Here is a 13,464-nt window from a genome sequence, read left to right as displayed (position 1 = left end):
GCAAGAGAAGTATTCAACATGTCGAATAATGATCGCGTTAAGAGACGGTGTATTGGTATAACAACTCTATAACATAAATATTGATAGATCGTCCGCTGACGTGTCATATCCCTGTGTAGACGGGCCACCCGATACCATACCTGATGTCAGGGAGTTTACTCTCCAGGAACGACGATGTCTGGGTGGACATAGAAGGCGATCGCAATAATCAAGTACCTGAGCAGAGGTTAGACAGCAGACTTGCCTTGGGAAGAGAAGCACAGGGAGACTCACGTTCCACATAACAAGACACCTGCAAAATAATTCGACCGACCCTCCCGAATCAGGCAATTCATCACCACCACCGCCAGCGAGAAACAGGCGGTTTCAAACGAGTTGAAGCGCAAGGACATCGGTTGACCCAGAGCCCATCCATACAAGACCAAGAACGGCGTGACGAATAATGCAATTTGAAGCGTGCTGCCCACAATCACGCCAATGGCCAGATCCACCTTCCCTTCCTTTGCTGCTTTGACGGTAGTTGCAAACTCACCGGCGTTGCCCACAATCGGCACAACAATCAGGCCCAAGAATGCCCTGCTTACCCCATAAGCTTCAACGAAACCGTCTACCCCTTCTATCAGGTAGTCGGAACAGACAGTCACTCCCAGCGTAGCGGCAATCAGGATAAGACTAGCTGCGAGGGGTCCTAGCTGGCGCTCCTCCTCTTCTTCCTCGTCCTCGGTGCTACTGAAAAGGTGAGAGTGGCTGCTGAGTTGGAAGTAAAGATAGACAAAATAAAAGAGCAGTAAGAAGGCAGCAGTAATATGCGACAGGTGGAGGATATACTCGTTCCCACCAGGAGCAGCGTAGAGGGCCGTGGAGTACAAGGTTGACGGGATAATGAGCGCGGAGGATGACACTATCATCAAAGACGACATGATCCCCGTCACATCCACATTGAAGTGAACTGTCTCTTTATCATAGCCGCTGGCGAAGAAGCAGCAGCCCAGAACCTGGATGATGATAGTCAGAAACCGCTGCAGGAGGATAGGGTGATGCATGGCATACCAGCAGAGTGCCAGACAGGATTGAGCCAACCATCGAAGATTGGACCATATGAATCTCTCCTTGGCTCACGGCTGTGATTCCAACCTAAATACTATATTTAGCATGAACCACAAACGATGAATTAGGAATCTATCTTACGATCATTTCGATGGCATTGCCAAAAGACGCATTGATCAAACCTCCCACCGTCTGGCCGACGCTTTTAGCCAATTCCTCGGTCGCAAAGGACAACAACGAGGCCAGCGGGAAGATGGCCAGGAAATTCAGGACAAACACGGCGGAGGGATTCCATTCTTGGGAGCCGGACAGTATCCCCAGAAATACAAATATTAAGAGCACATTGGTGTAGCTGGACAGAAACGTCACCTCAACAGTATGCCAGACGCTGGCGAGAAGAGAAGGTGAGCCCGTCTCCTGGGCATTTTTAAAGACGGCCATCATGGAATGGTGACCGAGGAAAGTTCCATCGAGAAGCTGAGCATCTGTCAGAAGGTAGAAGGTTCGCTCGGATTGATCTTCTTCCAGCTTCTCCCCAAAGTCTTAAAACGCGCGGGGCCGTTTGGCGGATACCGTCAGGTACGGTTCGAACAGTGTCAGATGTGACCGATACGGTTGTTTACACAAAAAGAGCGCACTGGGCGGGCAGATGGGTGGGGCCAGGCGGAGGTTCCCAGCGCCCATTGGGCCAGAATGGAGGTGCCTAGGCGCCAAACCCCTCGGTCAGACGGGGAGGTGGGGATGCCAGCCAATGGGAAAATGCCACCCAGCCCTGTAAGGCTGAGGGGGCCGCTTGCCCAGGAAGCGCTTGGTTCGGGCTCGGGGGGAACGGTACCGTAACTCCTTACCGCGGATACAGCCAGGTCCCGTAAGCTGGGTAAGCTTCTAACTTTCAGATCCATCCGATCAGCTGAACCAAAAAAGAGCCTCTGAAGCGCCGCCTGTTGCTCAGAAGAAGCAAAAGCCTCTTGATCTATCCCAACCCGTGAGGAACATCTTTCTTGGAAATGCCTACTGTGAGGCACCGCCACCATTATTCTTCAACCATGGAGGGTCCCTCTGGCATATCGGCAGAATCGGATCCCCCTACGCCGCCTCCCAGTGAGCGCGCATCTTCGCCGACCGCGCCCCTCCACGGGCGCACCAATCCTTTCCACATGGTCATTATGAGAATCGGTAGCCACCCTGTCTTGAAAGCACTCGCTGGATTTGTGCTCCTGGGACTCCTCTCAGGCTTTCTGGGATGGCCCAGGCAGTTGGTCTTCTGGGTGAATCTGGTCGCCTTAGTTCCGCTGATGGCCATCATCACCATTGCTATCACCGAGCTGTCCCATACGCTGGGCCCGTTCTTTCACGAGCTCCTGAAGTCGACCCTGGGTAACTCGGTCGAATTGATGGTTGGGCTTGTGTCTGCGCAAATGGGTCAAGGGCGTATCTTCCACTCAGTTGTGGTTGGAAGTATCCTGTGTTATTCTCTCCTGGTAGGCGATTAGTTTTGTTGTTAGGCCGCTTGGATCACGTTGGTTGACTATTAGAATATAGGTGCTGGGTAGCTGTTTCTTGATCTCTGGCTACGACAAGGAACATCTACACTTTGATCGCACCTTGACTAGCATCATGTCGTCGTTGATGATGATGGTATGCATTTCTTTGGTGCTTCCCGGCGTCATGGTCACGTTTCCGTCGTTGGATACCCTCTCCATCAGCGCCGTAGTGACCAGCCATGAGGTTCAGATGGTCTCGTATGGGATTGCTCTCATCTTGCTGGGTCTATTCGGTGTCTTTCTCCTCTTTCAACTCAAGTCCCATGCTGCATTATTTCGCATTGCCGAGGGGGCAGCTGAGTCGCACTGGAACGATGCTAGCAGTGAAAACCGGGCGGATGAGAACCCAATGCCGACTGTTCATGAACTGGTCATGTTCACGCCCCGATCGGCGGGAGTTGCTCTCCTGGTTGGCGTGGCGTGCTTGACGGGGTGTGTTGTGCACATTGTGAACAGCGTCAATGCTGCGCTAGAGCGGGGAACGGGCACCAGCTTCCCCATTCTGGTTTGGGTGCCTCTGGTGGGGAACGTGACCAAGTACCTGACCATCGTGATCATCTCGCGCCAGGGCCATGTGGAGGTCGCCGTCCGAAACATCTTGAATAGCGTTCTGCGCCTCACCCTGTTGGTCACGCCAACTCTGGTTCTCTTGGGGTGGTCGCTGGGCCAATCGGTGACTCTGCAGATGGATAATTTCGAAGCGACGATGTTGTTCCTCGCCGCTATGGTTATGAGCCACGTGATTCACGAAGGTCGGGCCAACTACTTTGATGGCCTCATGCTGTGCGGAACGTGAGTACATCCCAGACTGATAACCATACGTTGGCCCTTGTCAGTTTTACGACACTACTAACAAAAACATAGGTACGTCATTACTGGAGTGGCCTTTTATGTGTGTCCCAGTGTGAGCACCATCAAGGACGTCGCGGTCGTAAACACATGATATTGAGTCCTATGCATTATCAACGTGGTTTATGTAGATGTGTGTATATACTATAACTCTGGCGCATATGCCCGAAAACCCGCATTCCCAGCAATAACGCAGATTCCAAAGACCGCAGAGGATGAAATCAAAACATTACGGCTATTGCCTACCGAACGTAAAAAGCAAGCGTCAAAATCGCATACCTGTCCTCACAGTCAGTAGATGTAAACCAATTAAGAGTCCCAGGGAGATGACTTACATGGCAACCAGCATACTTCCGTGAATATAGGTATATTTCCCATCCTGCAGGATGCAATTGACCAGCAGCACGGAGAAGAATAGAACCACGGTGTGGAAGGTTTCGAAATACAGGGTCATCGGCGTACCCATAACCCAACCCAGCATGACCAGGAAAGGGATGGCAAACAATCCGATCTGCAGGATACTGCTGACGATCATACTGATGGCGAAGTTCACATCGCCGCCACCACCACAGGCAGTGATGACCACTGCCCCTTCACAACTGTTGCTGATTATGGGGATGAGAATGGTCGCAATGAACGTCTTCGAAATGTTTAGGGTTGCAGCAGTTGCGGGGATGCTGTCCATGATGTTCTTCGTGGAGACAACTATGGCTAACGCGGATAGGATCAGAGTGGTTGTGAGCCATTCCATGCTGCGCTGTGACTCCCGCGATGAGTTGCTCTCAGTCTCCCCTTGGAGAAAGAGGTGGCTATGGGTCCCCAGCTGAAAATAAAGATATCCACCATATAGCGCAAGTAGAACGGCAGAGGTGCCGCGGGAAAACGCTACGATCTGGTCCCCAAGGTCGAAAGGAAAGGTGGAATAAAGGACGGAGGGCAGAATCAGTCCGACTGAGGTGACCACCATCAACGAAGCGAGCGCGCCGGTGACGGGTTTATTGAAATGGAGGATGTAGGTATTGTACGAGGCGGCGACGAGACAGCAACCGAGGATAAGCAGTAGATCGGACAGAATGCTCCCAATCATGACAGATTGCGCAAAATATATTTCGCCACGCGTGAGGGCCAAGATGCCGGTCTGGGAGAGTTACAGCCATGAGATTAAAACCGACGCTTGATGTTCAGCAGAGGATATGGGACTCACCGACAGCTCGACACAGTTGCCAAAGGTAGCATTGATCAAGCCGCCCATGAGCTGCCCGAGGGAGTCGGACAACTCATCGGAGCAGTCTGAAACCACAACGGAGAGGGGAATGACGGCGAGGAAATTGTAGATGGACACCAACACGGGGTTCCAATGCAGCACGTCCGCCACAAGGCCTAGAGGTAGAAAGCATAGCAGCGGTTTGGAGCCAGACTTGGCGACGGCGGCAGATATCCTTTGCCGGAGGGTACGAGGGCGGTTGGGGGAGGAGGAAACGGCGGGCGAGTCCGGCTCCGGCTCCGATTGCATGACCGGATCGTACTGGTGGGAGTCTTTCGGCAAGGGGGAGTCGTTCAACTCTGGCAGAGACATGGTGACAGGTGGGACGAGGAGGGGGGTCGAGACCACCAGGGACGAAGAGCAAAGAGGGTGACAGCTGACGGCGTGCGCGAAGAGGCAGGCGGGCTTCCGTCGACGAGAGTTGACCAATTTTAAACCCCGACGATCATGGCTTCAGTCCGACGGTGACGGGGAGGATGACGTGGGTGATAGGGGGGAAGGAAAGTGATGTTGTAGAGCAGGGACGTGATGACGAGGCCCCGTGAGAGCGGTAGGCAAAGGAAGGGAAGAGTAAAAGACCGAGAGAGAGAGAGAGGGAGCAGAGAAGAGGAGAGGCTGAGATGAGTGGAATCCGGATCAGCATCAGAACCTGAAGCTGAACCGAATGAGACAATACCGTATCAGACGGTATGGGAGGTGTTCGAAACGGTATGGTAATCGCGGCTGTCATTTGCCATGGTTTTACTATTTCTGGCCCGACAGGGCTGAAAAGGGAAAGGAAGGCCTTCCCATCCATCGCGTCCAACTGGTGCAATCTCCACTGCTTTTGATTGCCAGTCCACTTCAAGTTGCTTCCAACGTGGCCAGTTGCAGGGTGTACCAATCAGGGATTGAGACTGGCTGATAACCGGAAACCTCGGGGCAAGTGATGGGAACGCAACGGCCCCCCGACACGCACGAAAGAACTGACTCGGAGAAAGACGATGGGATCCTCCAGCCTTTCCAGCGCCCTAGCGGCTTGGCGGCAGCAAATGAATCTGGTCATGCTCTGACTTGGGACTCTCCATCCTGCATCTCCTTGTCCACTCGTCGCCATACTGTCCGTCTCCTTCATCTTGTTTCCTCCAAGTCTCTCTCCATCAGTCATCTCCCGTGAGCGGCTCTTGATGCGCCTCACCTTATCACCGCCCCCCTTTCGCCCATCCGCGTCTTTTGTCCGAGCATATTCGCGACTGCCAAAACCTCCCCTCTTCCCCTCTCCTCTAGTAACACGATTGTTGGCCGTTATCTCCTCACATCTTGGATTATTAATTCATCGGAGCCCCTCGGGTTTTAAGTTCTTCCTTTCCACCTTTCCACACCCAATTCACCCGGCGATCGACAAGAACTATCCCTCCGCATCTCCGACGCTTTGTTATTTCTGCCCCTGTCAAGGTTTTGGGGGATCCGCGGGAAGTCCGCCCTCCGTACATCGATGGATGTTTCGCTCTCTCCTTCGTATCTGAGGGCGTTCAGGGCTCTGTCGAAACGGTATCGGAAGCAAGGACATGCTGATGCAGCTACTGAGCTAGAGACGGTGGTGGAGCAGGTCTCCAGTGAGAACCGGGGAGACTCGGGCGTCGCGCTGAAGCGCTTCGAGGCGCTGGTCCTCGCCTTCCTTGAGCGAGGTCAGTGGAACTCGGCCGTAGATGTCGGAACGATTGTGGTCGATGCCCGACGGGCGCAGCTAGGTCCCAACGATCCCATCACCATGGCTGCGGTCCACAACTTGGTATCGGGGTACTGTGGCCAGGGCCGTTGGACGGAAGCGATTGATCTGGGTCGCCAGGTCACAGAGGCCCGTCGCAAGGTCCTGGGAGAGGATCACTCCCACACGATGGCCTCCATGTCCAACTTGGCTACCGCATATCGGAGGGAGGGGCATTGGCGACAATCCGAGGCGCTCGAACTTCGTCTGCTGCAGATCAAGACGCGAAGATTCGGCCAGGACAACCAATCTACCCTCACGTCCATGGGCAACCTGGCCAACACGTACACTCACATGGGGCGATATGATGATGCAGAACGACTGGAGAAGAGGGTAGTGGAACAATGTACACGTGCGATGGGTGAGCACCATGGGTCCACCTTGATGTGGAAGTCGAACCTGGCAGCCACGTATCGAGAGCAGGGTCGATTGGAGGAAGCCTTGAAGTTGGAGTCGGAAGTGATGGAGATCCGGATCGAGCGACTCGGAACCCACCACCCGTTGACGCTGACATCCATGGCGAACCTTGCAACGATGTACCGGGACCAGGGGCGATTGGAGGACGCAGAACATCTGGAGACGCAGGTCGTAGAGATAAGCAAGATCGAGCTAGGGGAGCAGCATCCGCAGACCCTGATGTCGATGATCAACTTGGCGTCCACCTACCGGGGCCAGGATCGCATGGAAGAGGCCGCCAGTCTCGGGGCACGAGCGGTGGCTGTGATGAAGTCACGCCTGGGTGAGCAGAACCCGTTAACCCTGACTGCCATGGCGGATCTCGCCTTGACCTACCAGGGTCAAGGCAAGACAGGGAGCGCCGAAGCATTGACCGCACAGGTGCTGCGTCTGATGCAGAAGAACCTCGGACCGCTCCATCCCCACACACTGACGACCATGGCCAACCTGGGGGCCATCTACCAGTCACAGGGCCGCTGGGATGAAGCCGAGGCGCTGGCGGAGCAAGCGGTGCGTGGCCGGGAGAAGGTCTTGGGGAAAACGCACCCGGACACGCAGGCGTCGATGGAAGATCTGCTGCGCGTGTATCGAGTGTTGGCGGCGGATCGCACGACGGGAATACACATGCGTCATACCCAATAGGGATAGGCAATCAGCCAGGCGTTGGGAGTCTCATGGCAGTTCTTTTCTCCATGTTCTGCTATCTTGAATTAATGAGTACATGATGATAACGATGATCATTGGGAAGGAGTTTGGGACTGGATCGGTGAATCTCCACAGACACATAACAGCATTTTGAGTATTTACTGGCTACTTACTACATGAGATGATTCACGTTGATGTGCATTGGACCACTCCGGGTCTCCTGAGTATGATTTCATATATCCGTGATTGAAGGAGGACTACTTCAAGATACAAGATGGGGATGTCTCCCCTCGCTTTTATGAAGGGGTCAAAAAGCATGACTGAGTGTGGCTGAGTCTCTTAAGCAAAAAGCACTGCCCCCTTGCCAAGGCTCCACTTCTCCATCCTCGCCGGGGGGAAAAGATGCTGTCTGCATTCCACATTCACCCATGCAATTCATCCATCCCCTTGACCCATGCCTCATAATGGTCGATCGTCTGCATTCTAATATCATCAAGCTTCTCACCCAGCCGTCATGAGATCACTTCCGGACAGATCGGTGGATCGCGACCGGTCGGATTCTCCTCCATGACAGCCGCCGGTCCGTGGTTCCTTGACTGGTCCACCCAATCGGTACTGTCTGCTTGACTGCTTGACCCTCACTTCTTGCTCACGGCTACTCACTACTTCTACTCACTACTTGAAGGACCACGGAATCTGGCCCGGGATGGTCGGATCAAGCCCGATGTTCACCAGCATATGTGATTTGCTCGTTCCCCGCACGCTGGCAACTCGCCTCGCATCACATCACAGACGGGACACCCTCCCCGCTCCCATCGGCACTCAGGAAACAGCTATTTAGACTCCAGCTTCGACTGGGCAGAGGGGTAGTTTAGCAGCTCGGGAGCTTTTGTGCTGTCACACTTGTAACCACAACCATGACAGCCTCTTCGGGAGATATTGTGCCCTTTTCGGTGGAAGGGAAGACGGCCATTGTCACGGGCGCTGGCTCGGGTTAGTCTCCCCTCCTTCCCTTCGCTAGACGGTCTTCTGATGGTGATAGGGATCAATCTGTCATTTGCATCTCTTCTACTATCCCGGAATTGCAACTTGGTAGTGGCCGATATCGCATTGCGACCAGAAGCCGAGCAACTCATTGCCAAGTATGAGGCCGCCGATTCCTCCCCGCGAGCAGTTTTCATTCGCACAGACGTCACCTCTTGGGCAGACCTGAATCGCATGTTCGACTTGACCTTGTCCTTGTTCGAAGAGTTCCATATCCTCTGTCCTGGGGCTGGGGTCTACGAGCCCCCGTGGTCGAATTTCTGGCAGCCACCCGGTTCCGCGATCAGCAAAGACAAGGACGACAGCGACCGGTACGCTCTGCTGGATATCAACGTCACGCATCCGATCCGAACGACGCAACTGGCCTTGTCGCACTGGTTGCATCCGACGAGCCCCAACGTGACTCCTGTCTCCCCGCAGAATCCCCGCCGCGTTATTCACATCTCCTCCGTGGCAGCCCAACTGCCGAACGTTGTGTGTCCCATGTATGGCGCTTCAAAGGCCGCCATTACCGGCTTTGTGCGATGTCTAGCCCCCCTCGAACAAGCCATTGGCGTCCGCGTCAATGCAGTGGCCCCCGGTCTCATACGTACGCCATTGTGGGTTGAAAATCAGGAGAAGTTGATGCTTATCGACCAGGAGAAGGATGGATGGGCAACGCCCGAAGAGGTCGCCTCAGCCATGCTACGATGCATGGAAGAGAAGGAGCTTGAGGGTGGAACAATCCTAGAAGTTGTTCGCAACTCAACCCGACGCGTCGAGACGCTCAATGACCCAGGTCCCGCCAGGGCGGCTGGGGATGCCTCCATTGCCAGCAAGAATCAGCAGGGGGTGGACCAACTCCTCGAATTCCTAAAGCAGAAGGATATATGGGCCCCACAACAGCGGTCGACGTAGTATGTTAATGCTATATTTGCTTTCTTTGTTGAGTATACTCATGTAGGGGGGCAAGAGTCTTGTGAAGCCCTCGATGGAACCGCGCCTCGTGAACAATCAAATGGGATATGACGATGAGGTGATAGCTACGTCCATAAACAAATCCGTCTAGTTTGGTGTTATATTGTCTAGGAGTTACCAGTTTCATTTCATACTGCACACAACATAGCAGCAGCCGTCAATATCACGAATCTTATAGTGTTATAGGACTTCTTAGAATGCAAGATTGCGGAACGATGGTAATCTTTACTCAAGGCAAAGCGTCAGGTTCAATCACAAGCTGTAGGATGGATGATGGACGTGAGCTGGTATGACCAAGGAGAGGTGTAATATATGATCGATCACAGATGATAGACGCTGTTCTAGTGCACTAACGACGTTTCATGCTCTCGTCACTGAAATACAACTTACAATGTGATGCGTATGCTAATGCACAGGTGTAGGTGGAGTATTTGATAGTCGACTGCTCTCAATCATATCATCTGTCAAGGTTTCCTTGTATTTTGAGACTAATCATATATGCACCTTTCCATCTTGCCATCAGGATAGATTCCACTGCTGAACAAGTTCCTTCCAGCTACTAAATCACCAGCGACCGGATCATGAATCAAGTATTTAATTCTAGGTGTTGGAATAGTGGGAGCTTGCTGTTTCGATGCAAACGGAGCCACTTCGATGTTGTCTTTTGAAGGCTTGCTCAGAGGAGGAATCAGCGAAAGCAACTCCTTGGCATATGCAGCAGCCGTAGCAGCAGCGTATGGCTGCCATGTCGTGTTACTATGTGAATCTGCATAGTCACTGATGCCACAGACTACCAGACAAGGGATCTCGTTCATCAACGTCGCTGCTTCCGTCTCAACACACAGAATATCGAAGTCGGCTTTCAGAATCTCCCTTCTCACACTGTCTCTGAGAAGGGTCTTGGAAGACCCGATAGTTCCATAGTGAATGGCTGGCGTCGAATCCTCTCGTGGCACACGTTCAATGGCCTGGATCGGGTGGCAGTGCCCACAGTCTGATCCACCTGCGTGCTCATACTCCGTCCGGAACAGTTGGTCTTTTTCGTCTCCCTGATGAACATAATTCCGGTTCTTCATCTTTGGATATCTCTCGAGCATTTCCTCCATAAAGAAGGGAATATGAGTATCAAGGCGCGCATGAAGAGCGTCTAACCTTTGCGCCGTAGACAGGAGAATATCCGGTGGCTTCTGCTGTATCCCCGTTCGCTCGAATCGACCATGAGCATGAGATTTCCCGCGATCAAGTTGTACTACGCCTCCAAATATTTCAGTCGGCTTGCTGACCACCACATCCCCAAGCCGAATATCTCGACCTTTTGCAAGGTCTGGTATGCCCCCACCAGTCCCGATCAGTAAACCGAATCGGAGAGATCTGAAGTCGTTGTTAAGTTGTGTCGCGACAGATGCGGCCCGGTCGTTGCCTGTTTCGGGCAATACTGCCACTACTACATAGTGTACTCCCATGCGGCCATAAGTATAGCTGTTCTTGTCAATGGTGGAAGGGAGGGCTGGGTGCAGTTCATCCAGCATTCCCTCGACGGCGGCGAGCTCGATGCCCGTTGGGCAGATGAACGCGATGTTATAACTGTCATGAGTAAGATTGGGTAGTGGACTCATGATGTAGAGACGCGGCATACAATTGCCTATTCAGAAAGGCATATGGTGTTTCGAATCTGGATTGACTATTTCGGCGTTTTAGCGCCCTTGAAGCTCATCACCTATTTACCCCTCACGAGGCTGTGTGGCCTGGCCTTGCTATAGCGCCAAACATCCACGCTAGCTCGATGCAATGTGATAGCCAGCAGAAACAGTATTGTGATGCCATAGCATTTGGCCATTAGCCACGACAGGAATGCCATTTTTCATACGCCTTGCAGCAGAAATAGGCAGAATATGTCAGCAATCACATGTTTTTGAAGTCTACCGAACATGATCGCATCTATGGAAGAACGGCCAAATAAGTTAAGCAAGTCATTGCAAATATGAAAAGACCACAGATCACTCAGTTAAATATAATGGTTCACATCCGATCCTACTATTCCTTAGAGCACAAGTATAGTGAATGTATGATCATGCCCATTGTTGCCTTGGGCAGAAGCACACTTAGGCCTCAGGCAGTACATCCGTCTCGGACTGTGGAGTCCTGAGGCAGAAAGCGTTAGTGGCCTTGGGCATCGAGGATCTAAGAGCAGCTGTGATCCTAGTTTAGAAGCGCGACTAGGCAAAGAAAATCAAATTTACTAAATCACAATTGAATGGAGAATTACTATGGATCAAGTCCATCTTAGAATTATTGATTAGGCTAAGATAGAATCTAAGCGAACACACTTTTCCGCTGTACAACAGCAGAAAACTCAACTCGTCTTGTCTGAATCATCAAACTCGACAACATCACCAAAGCGATCTGCAGTAAGAGCCCGACGGAGCGATACCGCTTACAGGTTACCCTGACCAGCGTTGGAGGCGGGGCTGGTGCTGGCAGCATCAGCAGAGGGGAGGGTGTCGCCGCTGAGGTTGGAGAGGACGGTGGTGGAGGTGCCGGTGAGGTCACCGCCGTTGACGTTGGCAACGCAGGAACGGCCAATGTAGGACTCGCAGGTGGAGGAGGCGCTGTCAGAGGAGAAGAGAGCACCCTCGAAGGTGTCGGTCTCGAGGACGGTGTCGACGTTGGAGAAGTAGTTACCCTCGGCGAGGACGTAGCCACCGGAGCCGATCTCGAAAGCGTGGCCCGAGTTGTTCTCCCAGTAGTTGTTGTAGATGTGGAGGTAGGTGTTGTCCTGGACCTTGGGGGCACGGCCGGAGGTCTTGTACAGGTAGTTGCCACTGAAGGTGACCTTGTCGCTAGAGCCGTCAAGGTACACGTTCCAGTAGTGGTGGCCGTCGCAAGTAGCAGAGTAGTCAGACTCGCCGTTGATGTAGTTGTTGGTGATGGAGACACGGCTGTCGGCGTCGGTACCGAGGACGTAGTGCTGGCGACCAATGCGGGCAGTCTGAAGCATTCATTAGTGGTGGAAGGATGAAAATCATGATGCTGGATGGCGACTTACGGTAACGTGGTCAATCCAGACCAAGTCAGCCTCGTCGAGGGTGATGGCGTCACCACCCCAGACGTACTCGGGGTTGATGTCGGTGACAGCAATGTTCCTGTGGGAATTCCATGGTTAGTTTGCGATGGGAGTAATGTATGTAGTCCTGGACGATGCATACTGGATGATGATGTTGGAGACACCGCTGACCATGCGGAGACCACGGCCCTTGATGACACCGCTGGTACCCTCACCGATCAAGGACTTGTTGGAGTTGACGGTGATACCGAGTTCACCAGCAGTGTTGCTATCCTCTTGTCAGCATTTTCTCTTCCCTTATACTCGAGGTTACCTCAGAAGGCAACTTACTAGGTGACGGTGGTGGTGGGAGCATCGGGCTCGTAGTTGGTGCACCAGTCGTCCTTGTTGATGGCCAGCTGGCAGCCGGAGGCAGTACCCCAGGGAGCGCAACCGGTGGTCGTGGTAGTGCCCTCAGTGTCAGTGAAGTCGAAACTGGCAAATTCGGACACTGGTCAGCCGGGAATCGATTCGTTCTCTGCTTTGGATTCAAAACTCACGTCTTGGACAGGACAATGACACGGGCCTCGTCATCACCGAGGTAAGAGACCAGCTCATCGGTGGTGGTAGGGTAGACGGGGGTAGCATCACCACCACCAGTGGCGGAGGAGGCGAAACCCACGGGAGTGCCGGAGACACCGACAGCAGCGGCGCGGGCAGCGAGGGCGGCAACAGCCGTGAGAGCAGCAGCGTACTTCATCCTGGAAGTTTTGCAAGTTGGTTTAAAAAAGAGTGACAAAGGTTACAATTAGAAACAAAAGAGAAACAAGAGAAAGAATGACAAAGTTGTGTGTGTTGAGCCAGAGAG

The 13,464-nt window shown here is 53.1% G+C and overlaps 8 protein-coding genes across 8 annotated transcripts; 3 read left to right on the top strand and 5 right to left on the bottom strand.

Moving 5' to 3' along the window:
• Nucleotides 1–66: 66 nt before the first annotated feature.
• An19g00340 (uncharacterized protein) lies at nt 67–1,488 on the bottom strand (the record flags this gene model as incomplete). Its single annotated transcript, XM_059745943.1, has 4 exons — nt 67–178; nt 274–995; nt 1,051–1,134; nt 1,189–1,488. 4 exons carry the CDS (start codon nt 1,486–1,488, stop codon nt 67–69), a joined length of 1,218 nt encoding a protein of 405 aa, XP_059605078.1.
• A 605-nt stretch (nt 1,489–2,093) lies between these two features.
• Nucleotides 2,094–3,387, top strand: An19g00330 (uncharacterized protein; the record flags this gene model as incomplete). Its single annotated transcript, XM_059745942.1, has 2 exons — nt 2,094–2,528; nt 2,590–3,387. The coding sequence occupies 2 exons, from the start codon at nt 2,094–2,096 to the stop codon at nt 3,385–3,387; spliced, it is 1,233 nt and encodes a 410-aa protein (XP_059605077.1).
• Nucleotides 3,388–3,584: 197 nt separating this feature from the next.
• On the bottom strand, nt 3,585–5,016 carry An19g00320 (uncharacterized protein; the record flags this gene model as incomplete). The annotated part of the gene is made up of 4 exons (XM_059745941.1): nt 3,585–3,719; nt 3,776–3,819; nt 3,903–4,578; nt 4,645–5,016. 4 exons carry the CDS (start codon nt 5,014–5,016, stop codon nt 3,585–3,587), a joined length of 1,227 nt encoding a protein of 408 aa, XP_059605076.1.
• A 368-nt stretch (nt 5,017–5,384) lies between these two features.
• Nucleotides 5,385–5,851, bottom strand: An19g00310 (hypothetical protein; the record flags this gene model as incomplete). The annotated part of the gene is made up of 2 exons (XM_059745940.1): nt 5,385–5,600; nt 5,675–5,851. 2 exons carry the CDS (start codon nt 5,849–5,851, stop codon nt 5,385–5,387), a joined length of 393 nt encoding a protein of 130 aa, XP_059605075.1.
• Nucleotides 5,852–6,178: 327 nt separating this feature from the next.
• Nucleotides 6,179–7,549, top strand: An19g00300 (uncharacterized protein; the record flags this gene model as incomplete). Its single annotated transcript, XM_059745939.1, has 1 exon — nt 6,179–7,549. One exon carries the CDS (start codon nt 6,179–6,181, stop codon nt 7,547–7,549), a length of 1,371 nt encoding a protein of 456 aa, XP_059605074.1.
• Nucleotides 7,550–8,469: 920 nt separating this feature from the next.
• Nucleotides 8,470–9,493, top strand: An19g00290 (uncharacterized protein; the record flags this gene model as incomplete). The annotated part of the gene is made up of 2 exons (XM_059745938.1): nt 8,470–8,545; nt 8,595–9,493. The coding sequence occupies 2 exons, from the start codon at nt 8,470–8,472 to the stop codon at nt 9,491–9,493; spliced, it is 975 nt and encodes a 324-aa protein (XP_059605073.1).
• A 548-nt stretch (nt 9,494–10,041) lies between these two features.
• An19g00280 (uncharacterized protein) lies at nt 10,042–11,411 on the bottom strand (the record flags this gene model as incomplete). Its single annotated transcript, XM_059745937.1, has 2 exons — nt 10,042–11,195; nt 11,279–11,411. 2 exons carry the CDS (start codon nt 11,409–11,411, stop codon nt 10,042–10,044), a joined length of 1,287 nt encoding a protein of 428 aa, XP_059605072.1.
• Nucleotides 11,412–11,987: 576 nt separating this feature from the next.
• On the bottom strand, nt 11,988–13,356 carry pelD (pectin lyase pelD-Aspergillus niger; the record flags this gene model as incomplete). The annotated part of the gene is made up of 5 exons (XM_059745936.1): nt 11,988–12,542; nt 12,600–12,696; nt 12,760–12,885; nt 12,948–13,091; nt 13,157–13,356. The coding sequence occupies 5 exons, from the start codon at nt 13,354–13,356 to the stop codon at nt 11,988–11,990; spliced, it is 1,122 nt and encodes a 373-aa protein (XP_059605071.1).
• Between the last annotated feature and the right edge of the window lie 108 nt (nt 13,357–13,464).

The sequence above is a fragment of the Aspergillus niger genome (assembly GCF_000002855.4).
Source record: "Aspergillus niger supercontig An19".
Taxonomy (NCBI): Eukaryota; Fungi; Ascomycota; class Eurotiomycetes; order Eurotiales; family Aspergillaceae; genus Aspergillus; species Aspergillus niger.
Note: the sequence above shows the minus strand (reverse complement) of the source record. Positions and strands in the feature narration are given on the sequence as shown.